The 15,548-nt window shown below is 45.2% G+C and overlaps 1 protein-coding gene across 1 annotated transcript in view; it reads left to right on the top strand.

Moving 5' to 3' along the window:
* NRPC2 (nuclear RNA polymerase C2) overlaps positions 1-15,548 on the top strand; it is a 161,063-nt gene that overhangs the window by 25,126 nt on the left and 120,389 nt on the right. The window contains exons 4-13 of the mRNA XM_086781473.1: positions 2,368-2,446; positions 2,536-2,626; positions 2,996-3,048; positions 3,128-3,192; positions 3,907-4,012; positions 4,122-4,232; positions 4,325-4,384; positions 4,876-4,920; positions 5,008-5,058; positions 5,146-5,244. Of these exons, the coding sequence (XP_086637599.1) occupies positions 2,368-2,446; positions 2,536-2,626; positions 2,996-3,048; positions 3,128-3,192; positions 3,907-4,012; positions 4,122-4,232; positions 4,325-4,384; positions 4,876-4,920; positions 5,008-5,058; positions 5,146-5,244 (760 nt within the window). The remainder of the gene's footprint in view (positions 1-2,367; positions 2,447-2,535; positions 2,627-2,995; positions 3,049-3,127; positions 3,193-3,906; positions 4,013-4,121; positions 4,233-4,324; positions 4,385-4,875; positions 4,921-5,007; positions 5,059-5,145; positions 5,245-15,548) is intronic.

Below are 15,548 nucleotides of genomic sequence, written 5' to 3'. Positions count from 1 at the left end.
AGAGAGCTCTCTTGTCTTTTTACATGTCCTAACAATGAGAGAATAGCTGAATTTATAGTTCTTGCTCAAAAGCACTTGAGAAAAGCGCTTTAAAACTCACTTATAGTCCAAAAAGCGTCTTTTTAATAATAAGAATTCTAGTATCTAAAAAGCTTTTAATCTTTTGCTTTCCAAAAGCTAGTCGCATCATTTCAAGCCTATAAGGGGAACTTGTGCTACTATCGTGCTACGTGTAAGTGCCACGTCACCATCGCCGCCATGTCATCAATGCCATGCCATTTTTTTTTGGGCGCACGTTGCGTTTTTGCATATTAGCAACCCATATTTTGATGCTTCGGTCACAGGTGCCATGTACTACCAGATTCATGTAGCCATCTTTGTACGGCCAGTATGTGGCCGGATGCGCTGTTGTACAACTAGATGTATGACCACCACTTTGGTACACTTTTTTGTGCCCTCATGTGCCTTGCTATCCTTGGCTGCAAACTCAGCCTGGAGCATCTAGGCAAGGCCCAAGAAGGGCATAACAACATAGCATTTGCATTTTCTCCAAAAGCTCCACGGCATAGCTTTTCTCTTGTCAAGAATTGGCACCCATACTCAAATCAAATCTGCGGTAGTATTGTGAGTAGATTCCGCATCACAACGCAAAAGCACTGGGTTGAAAGCTGTACAAATCAGTTCAAACCTGGCCCAAAACTTGTTTGAACAGACGATCTTACATCAGCACGCGTGTGGCACCTGTACAGCCATACGCTTGGAAATCCATAGTACGAACACCATGCAGATGCTTGTACAGCATGGACAAACGTCATATAGCCCCGTGCGACGCGTGTCCAACCCAAGGAAATCACGAATAAAACTGCTTTTTCTTGAGAAAAAATAGTGCCCCAGATGTTCCCCGCATGACAATCCCCTCCCTTTGATGAGAATCTATGCTCGCATAGATTCAGCCGTTGTGGATGCTTTTGGAGGTGATCTATTGACAAAGGCTCAAAAGCAAATGGCAAGAAAAACACTTTCTCCGCAATAGCAACGGTGCCTCCAAAGCATTCAGCTGAATAGGTTTGGCTCTAATACCAATATTAGGATCACATACATGGAAAACCCAATAGGGTTATGATAACCTGCATCAAATTCGAGATCCATAGTGGCCGTGATAGATTGTGTCTGGCGACTCCTCCCATCCATACGCTCCCTTCCCGAACCACCCCTGAGCTTGAGGTCTAGATCCGGGAGTTGGCAAGGCCTTGGCAACATGCCCTGGCATTGCATGCCAATAGACCTCCTGCCCGCTTGCAATTATCCTTGGGCTTGAGGTCTTTGGCCTTGGTAGACACCTGCACCGTGAGGATTCCTCATAAAAATCATAAGTGACTCTAGACTCACTTATTTAGTAATAACGAGGCTATTACTGGCCCACTCTTTTATTATTAAGATTTTAGCCTTTATGAGCGTTTAGTTGGCTTTTTATTGACTCTAGGCCAATCCAGACATCATCTTTGCTAGCCCTTAGCCTCTTGGGCAGGTCCTATTAGCCCCTACGCATGGCTAAGGCCTAACCCTAACTGTGGGTTAGGACATCCCCTTAACCCTGATTAACACTAGTCCTAGCCGAGGTAGGGATGTAATACCCTCAATTTTGCATTGTCATTCTTGCCAGCTTCTTCTTGGCTAAGCACTAACTCTAGCCATTGTGGGTTAGCAGATCCCCTTAACCCCTGTTAACACTATGTAACTCCATTTTTCGTCATCATTCTTGCCAGCTTCTTCCTTGAAGTCTTTATTTCAAGAAGCAATACAGTAGACAACAGCACTTGCACACTTAGAAAGATAGGCCTTGCAATTAGCCAGACAGAGGGCATGGTATGTTATTGCACATTTTAATTTGTAAGTAAACAATAACAGATTGGCTTTTAATAAAAATTAAATGCAAGAAGATAAATTGTTAGAAGGATACAACGTTTTCTAATCTGCATCGTTAGTATATTATAGCCGAGCAGGATTTAAGCTATCCCCACAAGAACTTGGTCAAAGGTGGAAGATAGGCACATATGTTTTTGGACAGTTTTTCAGGAGATCAGAGTTGATAATGTTAGGATCTGGTTAGTGTCTGGAAGTCTTCAGCTATAGTGAAGCTACAGTTTAACGGTGCCCTTATATGAATCAATATCCAAGGCTCTTATGAGGTGTAAGTGAAAGAACAAAACAAATAGACCTATTCAGAAACATGATTGCCATGTAAATGTGAGATATCTCATGTTAGCAATGTTTATAGCAGATGTACATAATGTTAGAGAGCAAGTTCATGTTATATTGAACTGATTATGTATTGCATGCATTACTAATATGATGGATCCCTTACAGATATGCAGCACCTATAAGTGTAGATGTGGAATATACAAGAGGGAGAGAGATTGTCTCACGGAAAGGCAAAGAAGGGCAGGTAATATCTAAGTTCTGTTGCATGTTAATCTTGATGTTTGTCCTGTCATCAGCTGAAGCTTTGCTGAAATCCATCCTGTGAAAATGCAGGGAGGTCTGGTGATTGGAAGGATGCCCATAATGTTGCGGTCCTGTCGTTGTGTGCTTGCGGGGAAAACAGAAGCCCAGCTTGCAGGATTGGGTATAATTTGTGCCAATAGTTTATATTTAGAAAAAGAGCAACTTTAGCCATGGCATGTCAGCTAAGCCTTTAGTCTATGATTTTGCTGTTGTTTGTTAGGAGAGAATACATTCAGCTCTAAGCTGTTGATTGTTAACCTCATCTTGAGCAGACAGGGGCTTAACTATAGCTAGTTTCTAAATTCCATTGATAGGTACCAATTTATCTATCAAAATATAAGCATAATATTATCCTTAATCTTAAGTGGGTTGGGGCTTATGAATCGGATTTTTATGTTGGAAGCAGTACCTACAAATTTAGGTGAAAAGCAGAGTTTCGTGAAATTCCTATTGAGGATTCCACTGAATTGAGAGAGCTTTGGTTTTGTAGGAGAGTGTCCTTTGGATCCTGGAGGATATTTTGTTGTCAAAGGGACTGAGAAGGTGTTCTACTATATCTATGTGTCCTTGTATGGTGGATTATGAGAGGCTTGTTGTGTTGCCTGAATTATTTGTTATGCAGGTCATCTTAATTCAAGAGCAGCTATCTAAGAATCGCATAATTATTGATACTGACAGTAATGGCTGGTAAGCCTTTGTCAATGTCATCAACATTTTGAAAATGTGGTTAGTGTCTATTTGTAGTGGGTGGTGATTATTTTCTCTTGTGACCTGCATAGTTTCTCCGAATGCGTTTCATACCTTTAATAAACTTACGAAACGTATAAAAAATGTTGCATACCCATTTTTTCAGCTGCAATTTTTTGATTTTTTTTTTGGGTCCCTATCAAATAGCAAGATGCCCCATACAAACATGTATATTGCTTCTCCTTTTGCACATGTGGTGTCCTCAGAAAGTGCTACAAGTGATGTCCTCGCCTTAGATGCATTGTGTTGTGAGTTTGCTCTCTATGTATAACTAACTTTCGTCAAATCTTCAATGGGAATAAAAAAAAATCTGGAATCAGGTTTCACATTGCAAAATGTTCGATTTTCATGATGGGAATGGCAAAGATAGGAAAATTTTGCATATTCCATACATTTACAGGGAATTTAGAATGTGTTTGGGCCATTTATGGGATTCCTCAAAGACTTTTACACACACCCACCTCCCCCCCCCCTACACACACACGCACAAAAAAAAAAAAAAAACCGCTCCCTTTCCCTTCCAAGGTACACAACGATTCATGAATGTATGAAACGTTTTTGAACGGCGTCTCATGAAACGGCATGGCATCTATGCTTGTGAGCAGCTTGTTTGGGCACTACTTGTTGTGCATCTTATCTGGATTTGGTGGTTAGTGTGGCAGCATCTGTGACTAGCAGCACCCATGAAAGGAAAAGCAAGACTAACTTCTTGGTGAAGCACGAGAGGATTTATGTTCGCCTCAACACCTTTGCAGATGATGTATGAATGAAGAAGAGCATAAAGACGATTTTCATTAAAATTAATTTTATCAGTATGCTTTGGTATACATAAAGTCTCGACATGACCTGAAGTGGGTATTCTTTTGTAGGTTCCTATCATAGTGGTGTTTAAAGCAATGGGTATGGAAAGTGATCAAGAGATTGTGCAACTTGTGGGCCGAGATCCAAGATATGCAGGCATACTTGCCCCATCCCTACAGGTACGGGTTTTTCTTAATGTAGGCAAACCCCTTTTCCATATTTCTCTGCTCAGTAATTTATTGCGGTTTGTGCTTTGTGCTCTCCATCACAGGAATGCTCGTCTCTAGGGATATACACTGAGAACCAGGCCCTGGAGTATCTTGGTACCAAGGTACTGATGCATACTAGTTTTTACTTGATGTAGAAGTTAAGTGCTATATTCAATCCACATAGGTTATCAAATCTTGGCCTTCCATTGTGAAGTGGGTTGGCCAAATTTATTGTCAACGCTCTTGCAGAGAGGGCTTTCGGTATAGATAGGCTTCATTGTACCTTAGTAAATAAGTTATGTCTCATGCCCGGGGACCAGAACTAAGGGTGTTTACAGGTCACTACCTGTCTTCTGTTGTCCTAGCTTGATGCTTGAAGAGGCAAGTAAGTAGCACAGTAATCTTTTTTTTTTTTTTTTTTTTTTTTTGGTGCACGGGATCTCCAAGGTTTTGAACACTCCATCTTTCTTTCTCACCTTTAGATTGGTTGGAGAACATGCTAATAGTCGATTGATTTGATGAGATCATGCTGTAGGTCTAGAAAACCTTGATACTATGTCTGCATTGAATGTCCTTTTTTCAATTCCATTGACTTATGTTTATCTGTGTTCAGGTCAAGGTCATGCAAAAGGCGTGGGTCAAGCAGACAAAAACAAAGGTGTGGGCATTCCCGACATTTAACAGAAACTATGCTGGTGATGTGCGCTGTTATAGGACGTTGCTAAGGGTTTGGGTTCCTTTGCAGGTTGACGAGGCACGGGACATTCTACAAAATGTTTTCTTAGCACATGTTCCTGTAAGATCAAGTTCCTTCAGCTCATGTGGATTTGTTTTGCAAAATAACACTGCTAAGGTCCTAATTTTCTGGCTCTTTTCATGCTAGGTTAAAGAATATAATTTTCGACAGAAGTGTATTTATGTCGGGGTTATTCTTCGACGCATGCTGGAAGCTATGATGGACCCATCTTTTATTGATGATAAGGTAAACGTAGCTGAATAGCTGTCTGTGGCATGCTCTGGTATGGAAAGCCTTAAATTTTAGACTCTCAATGTTGTTTGGTCTTGAAAATTAAATTCCAGTTCCATTGTCTTTTAACATATGAAATGTGAACCAGAAGGACAAGCTGTCTTCTTTTTATCACTACGTGGGCTTTGTCCAGCTCCTGCAAATGAATAACTATGTTTCCCACGCCATGGAGGCATAGTACGAGTACAGTATGCCAACTATGATGGCAAGTCCATGGCAGGGTTGGAAAACCCACTAAAAAGCTCCCATGCACCTCACATCAAACGAATGTGAGCTTTCAAGTGGGCCTGATTTTGATTTACTACAAATGAATAACTATGTTTCCCACGCCATGGAGGCATAGTACGAGTACAGTATGCCAACTATGATGGCAAGTCCATGGCAGGGTTGGAAAACCCACTAAAAAGCTCCCATGCACCTCACATCAAACGAATGTGAGCTTTCAAGTGGGCCTGATTTTGATTTACTACCACTTTTGATGGTATCCTTGTTTTCTTCATGCGTTATGGTGAGAAGAGCTGCAAATTTATTCTGTCACTTTGAATCTTCAATAAAATGCTTGTCCATTAAGACTTTTTTTTTTTTTGGGTGTCCATGGATCATTTCCTGCAAAACATGTTTCGAGAGGGACTCTGAAACAAATAACAGTGGTCATGAATGATCTTCAACGATCTAAAACTCACCTTATTTGCACAACTGTACTTTATCGGGAGAGAGGTGTGCCACATGAATGCGGTGCGGTGGATGAAGATGGAGCCACCCAGACGAGGGATAGTGATCTGCTGGTGGAAGTCCCTGGGGGGAAGGTTTGAGGGAGTGATTCCCAGCTGGGCACTAAAATGGATGCTACGGTCTTCTGCTTATGTCTTAAGAAGTGATGGACAATCTTAGGGAGAATCTCATGGTATTCCTTGAGTAGGCAGGAGAAGTAGACTGTAACCGAGAATCCCACCTTTGCAATGGTTCAGTTTTGGGTTTTGGGTGAGAACCTGTGCATCCATTGATCAAAAGAAGCGTAATGTGATGGGGTTTGTAGAGCCTTGGAGTCAAACTTGATCCAGATATAGGCTCGCAGGTGGTCTCAGAGATGGCCACGGGCTGGTCTGCTGCATCTAATCCTGGATGTGTAGGTCTATCTGTCTTGGTTGCAAATGTTTAACAGAAATGTAAAGAACAACACAACACGTGACAAGAGACACATACCTGAACTTCTATGCTGTATTATATTGTTGAGTTAAAGCCAAAGTTATATTTACAAAGCCTTCTGGCTCAAGGCTGAATACAATAGAAAACTAAAATTTTACTGTAGAATATTTCTTGGACAACTCAAGTAACACCAGAACCCTGTTTAAAGAGAAAATCCTTGCTGAAATGGGAAGAAGAAACTTGCTCCATCTAAGCTTTAAGCACCTATGGCTGTTGATGATTTGGAGGAGAGAGGAAGTTGTCATATTGTATTGTCCAGGCATCGGCTAGCTCATGTTTGCATTGCCCTCATTATGAGTAGCCATGAATGAGCAGCGCCCAGCATCCTTGTATTCACACGGGAAGGTGGCCTAGGAGGACACTTGGATTGGATTTGGCACATTGCCAAATAGTATGCTACACTGGATCGTTATCTCAAATGGTCCACACATGGAGTAGGTAGACTTTACTCTTGAACACCTTGCCCTGACATTGTGGGGCTTGAATGGGGCCCAAGATGAGCCCCGATGGCCGTGGGAGGTGGAAAACTGCGTAGCATTATCTAGTTCATCTCTATGGGCTGAGTCTACACGGTGGACGGTGGCACTGACTATGACCATGATGGGCCTACGCAGTCATGTCATGGCCGCCCCACGTCAGCCCCTTCTCCACAGTTTATCAGTCAGCACTGTGAGTTTACTCCCTAGCTTCTACTAGCATACAACCTCCGTCTTAGCAGTTCAAATTAGCCATCGAAGCTCCCTTCATAGAAGCACGCGGGTGTGGGGCTTAACCATCTATTGTATCACTTTAGTAACACAATATTCCTCTCTATCTATAGTTATTGTGGAATTAGAGTTTTAAAGTTTTGTGCTATGAAAGATCCTACTTCTTGTGAGTGTTCTCTTGTATACACCGCATGTTGTCCTCTTGCATGGTATGAGAGCTCTGGCTCGATAGTAGACTCAAAACTTCTTTGCTAATTGCTGTCTAGTTGTCCCTTTGAAAAAGATTGGCACTATATCCTACGGCTGCTCGTACTAGTCATTTGTTAAGTTTTCCTTCGCGAGGATATTCACTTTCCTCTAGTGGTTCTTCAACCAAAACCTGATTGATTGGGGTAATCTTTGGTGGAGGTGGTTGTGGTGGTACAACTGGTGGAGGTATGGGCACTCAGCATGAGTGTGCTCTCCTCCAGATCTCGCTCGTCGCTTTCTAAGGGGAATGTTATGCACATGTTCCAAACAAAGGACCAAATTGAATGCCAAAAGCTAGAATTGTATCTTCTCGGGTTATAGCATGGAGTCAAAGGGATATCAGCTCTATAACCCTCATGAAAAGATCATAGTGAGCCATAATGTGGTATTCTAGGAACAACCACGTCGGATGGAGGAGGAGCTTCCTTGTTCTTCATCATACAACAAGGAAATCACCAAAGTAGCACAACGTCCACATGTAGCACGAGCTTCCTCGTATTGTGATGGAGGGCAACTTGTACCATTTTCTATGGAGATGGATTTTGAAGATAAAGAACAAGAGCATGATGTGCACTAAAAGTTAAGCCATTCTCTAAGTGGCACATGCAACTTTTTGATGGAGGAGAAACTCCAGTCAACCATCAAGGATGCGCCCCAAGATGTTCGCAGATCCATAAGGTTAGAGGAGCAAAGGGGGGCTAGGGAGAATCTTGTGAATTGTCTCTCATCAGGAGCTTACCTCCTTTGTCGAAGCACAAGGGGATTTGAAGTGGATGGCAACCACTCAAACGGAATATGACTCCATCTTGAAAGACCACACTTGGGTCCTTGTACATCGATGTCCAAGACGCAAGGTAATTGACACTAATTAGGTTTACAAAGCAAAATATAGATCTAATGGTACGGTGGAAGAGTATAAAGCAAGGCTGGTCGCCAAAGGTTTTGCATAGGTTGAAGGTTTTTGTAGCCATTTATATGGTAGTGATAATGTGTGGATGTAGGCTAATAACGAACTGGGGTACTTTTTCCCTTTTTAGGACTTCCCCCCCCCCCCCCCCCCCCCCACCGCCCGAGCGTATACTCTTACGAGTGTAAGTGACCTTATCATGTCTCTTCACTTGTACTTCACTCATTCTTATCAATCTATTGTGAGTGTTGTGCTTCCATCTCTCTCTCCTTGCTTGCTGTAGCCATATGTGCATTGCTACATTGATCTCCCCTCCAACAATTGGTATCAAAGCAGGTTCTCTTGTCTCTCATCCCCTTGTCATTTTCTCCTCGAGTTGCTCTTTTGACTGTCTTATATTGAGCTATCCTCTTAGGTGGAGAAGGTAATACCATATAGTGTGGTGTTAACTACATTAACAATTTTTTTTGCGTGTTTCGAAGTGTTTTGGATGCGTTTTAGGGCTTGTTTGCATGTAGTAAGGTTCTTGCATGCATCTTGGGGGAGTGCAGTTCGAACTTTTTTGGTTCGATTTGGGTTTTTTGCACAGCAGCCATAGTAGCAATGAAACGCGTTTCCAACGTTTAGGAAACATGTATGAAAAGTCTACACGTTTCATACGTTGGAAACGTGATTTCAAACAAACTATTTTTAAAACCTAAAAACAAAAAACAATTGGTATGGGCTACATCGTTTTCCACAAGCGAATGTGAAAGTACACCCGCGTTCAATACCCTCCGCCTTTCTTCTTGAGAATGTCGACCTCTGGCATTTGTACTCCTGGGACCAAGCGAAGGTGAGCCTGTTGCATGTCACCCTTGGGCCTTCACCCACTCTCTTCTTGTTCTTGCTTGCAGCCTATTCTCTCTCTCGAATCTCATCATGCCAAGGAAGAGCTCTCCTTTGTGGGACAACGTGACCTTCGATGCTGTGAATGCAAGATATGGTGGGAGCGGCACAACAAAATGAACTTGCAAGTTGTGTTCCGAGAAGCACCGTGGAGTTGCTCAGAGATTGAAGGCTCATTTTTCCTGAACAAAGGGCTTTGGCATTGGCCCTTGTACAAAAGTGCCGAAGAATGTTTATGCCAGTCTCAAGGCCTGGAAAGCTGAAATGTTGGGCATTTCTATCGATAGAGTGCTTGCATGGGATCAGCCCGAGACATCTCTTGCAGCTATTCCAGCATCTCAGAGGTTAGTGGTCGATGTGAGCGATGATGTTGAGAGCACGCAGGTGTCACAAGCTGCAAGCTTAAGATCCTTGCCAACAACCAAGAGAAGTGCTCTTCCTCTATTCAAGCGAGGAGATATGAGAGTAGCCATGCAAAAGGCAGCTATGAAAGAGGCAACTAGAGAGGTCACTAAGTTGTTTGTGCAATGTGCATTATCTTTTCATATCACTCGGACTCCTCGATGGAAGTCAGCCATGCGTGCCATCTCTCGCATTGGGTGTGAGTGGGAGGTCCGAACTATGAGACATAGCACACCAAGGAGCTTTGCTATGAGAAGGAAGCTTTGACAAGAGAGCTGGAGCCTTTGAAGGCAACATGGGAGAAGTATGGATGTACCTTGCTTTGTGATGGATGGTCAGATGTGAGATAGAGGAATGTATACAATATTTTGGTTTCTTCTTGCAAAGGAACCATGTTTCTCCATGCCATAGATGCATCAGTTGCAGGGATTGTGGTTACATGTGCATTTATATGGTCTCACTTACGCCAGGCAATCAATGAAATAGGTGCAGTCAACATCGTGCAGGTCATTATAGATAATGGTTCAAACTGTGTGGCCATGGAGAGGATGCTTGAGGAGGAGTTCTCCACTGACTTTTTTTGATGACTACTCTAGGCACACCCAGGTGTACCCGTTGGAGGCAAAGTTAGAGGTTTTTATATACTTCAGACACGTTGTTTCTATGGTTGAAAATGTGTAGCATGTAAAGTTCGCACCCTTTGTACAGATCAGGGGGGAGCATATGTTAAAGGAATTTCATGTATATATGATTGAAAAAGGCATAAAACATTCAATGCATATTGCCTTGTACACCTCAGCAAAATGGTGTGGTTGAGAGGAAGAACAGATCTCTCATGGAGATGGCAGTTGCATGGTTAAAGGACAAGATTTGCCTCCTGTTTTTTGGTTGGAGGCAGTTATGTGTGCCACTAAAGTGCTAAGTAGATGCCCCACTGTTGAGTCTCATCCAAGACTGAACAAGGATCATTTGACGTAGAACACACCTAGAAGTAAGGCTTTAGGCTCACCTCCCAATCTTAGAGTCCATCTGGACTCACCCCAAGCTCGAGGCCATAGCTATATCCTAAGCAGTGCTCCTGCGCGGTAAGACTTGGCGGCGTCCCATACCACCAAGCCACACCTTGTGGGTGTCCTTGAGGTGAGCAATCATGTTGGGCGTTAGGGTACAAGTCATACTAGACGATCATGTCCTAGAACTATGCCCGACCAGCCTTGCTAGACTGTTGTCCCCCATGCCTAAAGCTCTTTGCTTTACCTTTATCCTTGGCTGTAAATGCCTTGCCTCCACCACGATTGCTCGATAAGTTTGCTCTTGTTTGCTCTTCCTGCAAGAGTACACCCACCAGCTCTTCAAAAGTGACGGGATCACTACCTCCTCTCATTGAGAGGTTGAGAGAGGTGTGAAAGCCCAAGTAGGAAGGTGGTAAAGAATGAAGAGTGTTGGTGACCATTTGTCTGTCTGGGATAACCTCATCAATGTTGAGCAATTGTTCCTGCAAATCTTTCACTTTGGTGAGATGATCTGCCATGGAGTCACCCTCATCCATAGAAAGAAGATCCAATTGCCTCTTCAAGTAGGCAACTCTTGCCTCGTTGCGTACCTGATACATTGCTTCCAATGTGTCCCATGCAAGCTTCGATGTCTTGCAAGAACGAATGTGAATGTGCGGAATAATAGTCCTTTTCACTGAAAGGGCTATCAATGACATGGCCTGTGCATCTCTAGAGTCCCATCTCTTCTGCTCTTGTGTGGGAGCAGGTTCTACATCAGGAGCTCTTTGAGCACCTCCCCTTTGAGGCGTGGCTGGCTGTATGGTAAGTGGGCGTGTGTCATCACCACATATGATGCCCCAAAGCCCTTTGGCTACCAGCAAATTACGGATCATGAAACGCCAGAGGGAGTAGTTAGATCCATCCAACTTATCCTCCTGGGTGAGCACACCAAATACATCTGTAGCATTCTGTGCATGTCAACAAAATATACCTGGAAGCAAACCAAGCACCAATGTGCACTGCCAGCCAACCAAATGTCCTGTGCAAATGTATGCCTGCAAACCAAAGCAAGTGTAAACCTGCACCAAATTGTCCAATTACACACAATGTGTATACATACGCGACAAATCACAGCTGTAATGCCCAATTACATGCTCCAATCTGAAAATCCCCAATTTTTATGCACTCCAATCGCTTCAATGTGCATCTAATTGGCCAATTTTCACAAAAGCCCCAAATTTCTGCAACTGAAAGAGGTTCAGTTTGCTGATTTTGACCTCAATTTTGAAAACCCCCAAATTTGAAACCAAACAAATTGACTGGCATCACCTGCAATTTTTTTGGCAGAGGGTAACCTTTGGCAAATCCCTTGGCAAATCCCCAGAATTTTGTTTGAATCTGACCTGCCCTCTGTAATGGCTGCAGAATTTGTATTTGTGTTTGAATAAAATTGTGTACAAAGAATACCTTTGGGCGATGGCGCAGGGGTTAGGCGGGGAGCACACAATCGCATACATTGACGGGCCAGCAGCGAGGCGCAAGCGTTAGGCGGGGAGCTGCCGGAGCCGGAGGGTCGACGAGGAGGAGCACACGGAGTTGCAGAGCTGACCAGGAGTTGGAGCGCAGGGTCGATGGAGAGCTGCAGCGCAAGGTCGACGGCGGCGAACAAAGCTGACGAGGTAAGCGGAGGCGGCGCAAGCACGCGGAGCTGCACAAGGACCCGGCGGCGGCCCAGGGCGAGCACGGAGGGGGCAGGCTAGTCGGCGAGGGCCCGGAACGGGTTGGAGCCGACGGCTGGGCTTGTGCGGAGCTTGGAGTAGACGGCGCGGCTATTGCCAGCCGGAACGGAGCAGCAACCTCGACGGCGGGTCTGGGCGGGCGGAACGCAACGTCGACGGCGGCTCTGGGAATCCTCAGCCGAAGAGCGACGGAGCGGCTCTGGCGGTCGGAACGGAACGCGGACGGGTGGAGGCAGTTCTGCCAGCACTGTTGCCGCCGGCTGGGGAGGGAGGTGCCGCCCGTGGGCTGAGCGGTGGTGGTGGGCTCCCCACTAGTGCCGTCGGTGGCTGGACGGCGGAGCTGCGACGGAACTGTCGGACGGAATGGACGGACGGAAGCGTCGGCGACGAAAATCTGCAGGCTTTCCTCCAGCGGCAGAATTCCAGGGCCAGCTCCCTGCTCTGATACCAATTGTTGGTGTTGGACTCACACACTCACACACACAAACCTGCACATTAGGGTTAGGTGCAGGATAGAGAAGCTCACACAAAAATGAGAGAGAGAGAGAGAGAGAGAGAGAGAGAGAGAGAGAGAGAGAGAGAGAGAGAGAGAGAGAGAGAGTGTTGGGTGTTGGACTCACACACTCACACACACAAACCTGCACATTAGGGTTAGGTGCAGGGTAGAGAAGCTCACACACAGAAATGAGAGAGAGAGAGAGAAATGAAATGAAATGAAATGTTATATTAACGTCTTCAAAAGGCCATAATGACCTATGAGACCAAAAGTTACATCATGGTGGATCTGATACAATGTCTGGATAAAAAAACCAGAAAATGAAAAATAAAGACGATACTATTGGCACCTAGAAAATGAAACTGGAACTGGAATATAGCGATGGGGGGTACGCTATGGAGGTGAGTGGAATACAGTGAGAGGATACAATATCATGTGGGACGGAGGGGTACACTATGGAGGTGCCTCCATCTCATAATATGTGCCGCATCGGACACTGGCGGATCTCCTCAATATCCTCTGTGGTCAGCACCCTGACTGGGTGTCCCGCATGCCTCGCAAGAATAATCCGAATCTGCCGCTGCAACCTCCGTCTATGCTGGGATGCCCCCCTCCGTAGTCGTGGGCGTCTGGACCACCCAAGCTCAATCGCACGATCAATCAGTGTACCCCTGGTGTGGGCGGTATCCATGTCCTGCTGCTGCTGTGGTCCATCTGGCGCAGTGATGGCTGGACTAAAGAAATCTGTAATGTGCCTCTGAGTCTGGCTCTCTGTGCGCCTAAGCAGGCTATCTCTATGTCTCCGCAGCTCAAGCAAGAACAATCCCAAACACCTCTGGTCCTGGTATCCCATGACTCTGGAAAGTGGTCCAAAACCCTCTCTGAATAAACAGTGGAAACGACCACGTATCTCATAGTATGCAGTACAATGGCATATATAATGCAGCTCTGTCTCTGGCTCCCCATGGCATACTCGGCATATCCTGGCCTCAGCTGGTATACCTCTATATCGGCCAATCTCAATCTCAAGCTGGTGTGAGGATGTGCGAATCTGACCAATAGCACATCTTACTGCATGAGACAAGTGTACATCCATGTAACTGGGTCTGATCACAAAACCATCTGCTGTGAGCTGAAGAAAATGCTCTCTGTAGAAAGCCATCTTCGTGCCCAGCTCCACAGTCGGCTGTATCCATGTCCTCCTAATGTCCAGCTGAACTAAATCCTGACGGATGAGTCTGGTAATCTCTGTCCGTGTGAGAGTGAGAGAGGGTGCCTCCAGAGAATACTGGAAGGGAGGCAATCTGTCCATGCTAAAACCATGTGCCTGGAACCAAGATGTCATCTGTCCATACCAACAAGCCGTGTCTCCCTGTAAAGCTAACTGTCGGGAGGACTCCAGGGCGAGGCGTGCATATCTGTCTCGGGGGAGATCCCACAAGCCATGTATGTAGGAGACTGATCTCGTAAGAGCCTCAATCACCAGAGGGGCAGCCGCCAGCTCTGCTCGAATAATCTCATGAGGTACCACGGCCTTGGCTCTAATAATCCTAGCAATCATAGATACCAAAGGCCTCTCCATACCTCTCCACCCGCCTGCGCTGTGATGGCCCACTGAAGGTCCCCATATCTGCACTCCATAAAGCATAGCTGATGTCACTAGAGTGTCAAAAAGCCAAAGTTTCGTTCGAGGTTCCTGAAACTGAACCTGCGAACACATCCTCTCCAAACCACCCAGGGCTGCATGTGCTCTAGTCAATCTAGTCTCTGCTGCTCTCCTCATCGAAAACACTGGCCCACTGAATACTACCCCAAGATATGTATATGCATCTGTATACTCCACAATCTCTTGCCCATATGTAAATGTGGAAGCTGATCGCCTAACCCACTGTGGCGTGGTGTTAAACACCATAACCTTGGTTTTGCCAAGGTTGACAGACAATCCACTATCATGTGCAAACTCATGTAAAGCATCCAGATGACGCTGCATACCCTCGGGGAATCAGAGATCAACACAATATCATCAGCATATAACAATAGTGGGATCCATGTACCTGCTAGCTGGGCTCCTCTGTCCCCCAATCTCTCAATGTAGTCAGAAGCCTCATCCACATACATTGAAGGAGATAACGGGCAACCTTGCTTCACTCCTATAGTGGAGTGAACCAAAGTAGAGACCCCCTCTGGGGTGCGTACCTGTCCTGCAACTGATCTATATAAAGCCATAATCCCCCATATGAGCTCTGTGGGTACCCCCATCTCCTGTAATCGCCTCATCAATCTGGCTCTGGGCACTGTATCAAATGCTTTGCGGAAGTCCACAAAGCTACAATAAATCCGTCGCCCATGCGACCTGCCCTCCTCCATAATGGCCCGGAGAGTCAAGATGTGGTCAAGAGTAGAGAAACCTCTCCTGAATCCTGCCTGTCCCTCTGCTCGAATGCCAACTCTCTCTGCCCATCTACTCAACTGCTGCTCAAGAATGGATGCATACAATCGTGCTAGTGTGTGACCAATCATAATAGTGCGATAATTCCCTGGCTCCATAGGGTCCCCTGACTTGAAGATAGGCACGATGGTGGACCTACTCCAAGTCTCGGGTAAGCCTTCGCACATAGCACGATTGAACATCACTGCTAGAAGCTCTGCCAGCATGTCTCTCGCATGAAT

Source organism: Cibotium barometz, chromosome 43 (genome assembly GCF_041138505.1).
Source record: "Cibotium barometz isolate CiBa-2024 chromosome 43, ASM4113850v1, whole genome shotgun sequence".
Lineage (NCBI taxonomy): Eukaryota > Viridiplantae > Streptophyta > Polypodiopsida > Cyatheales > Cibotiaceae > Cibotium > Cibotium barometz.
Note: the sequence above shows the minus strand (reverse complement) of the source record. Positions and strands in the feature narration are given on the sequence as shown.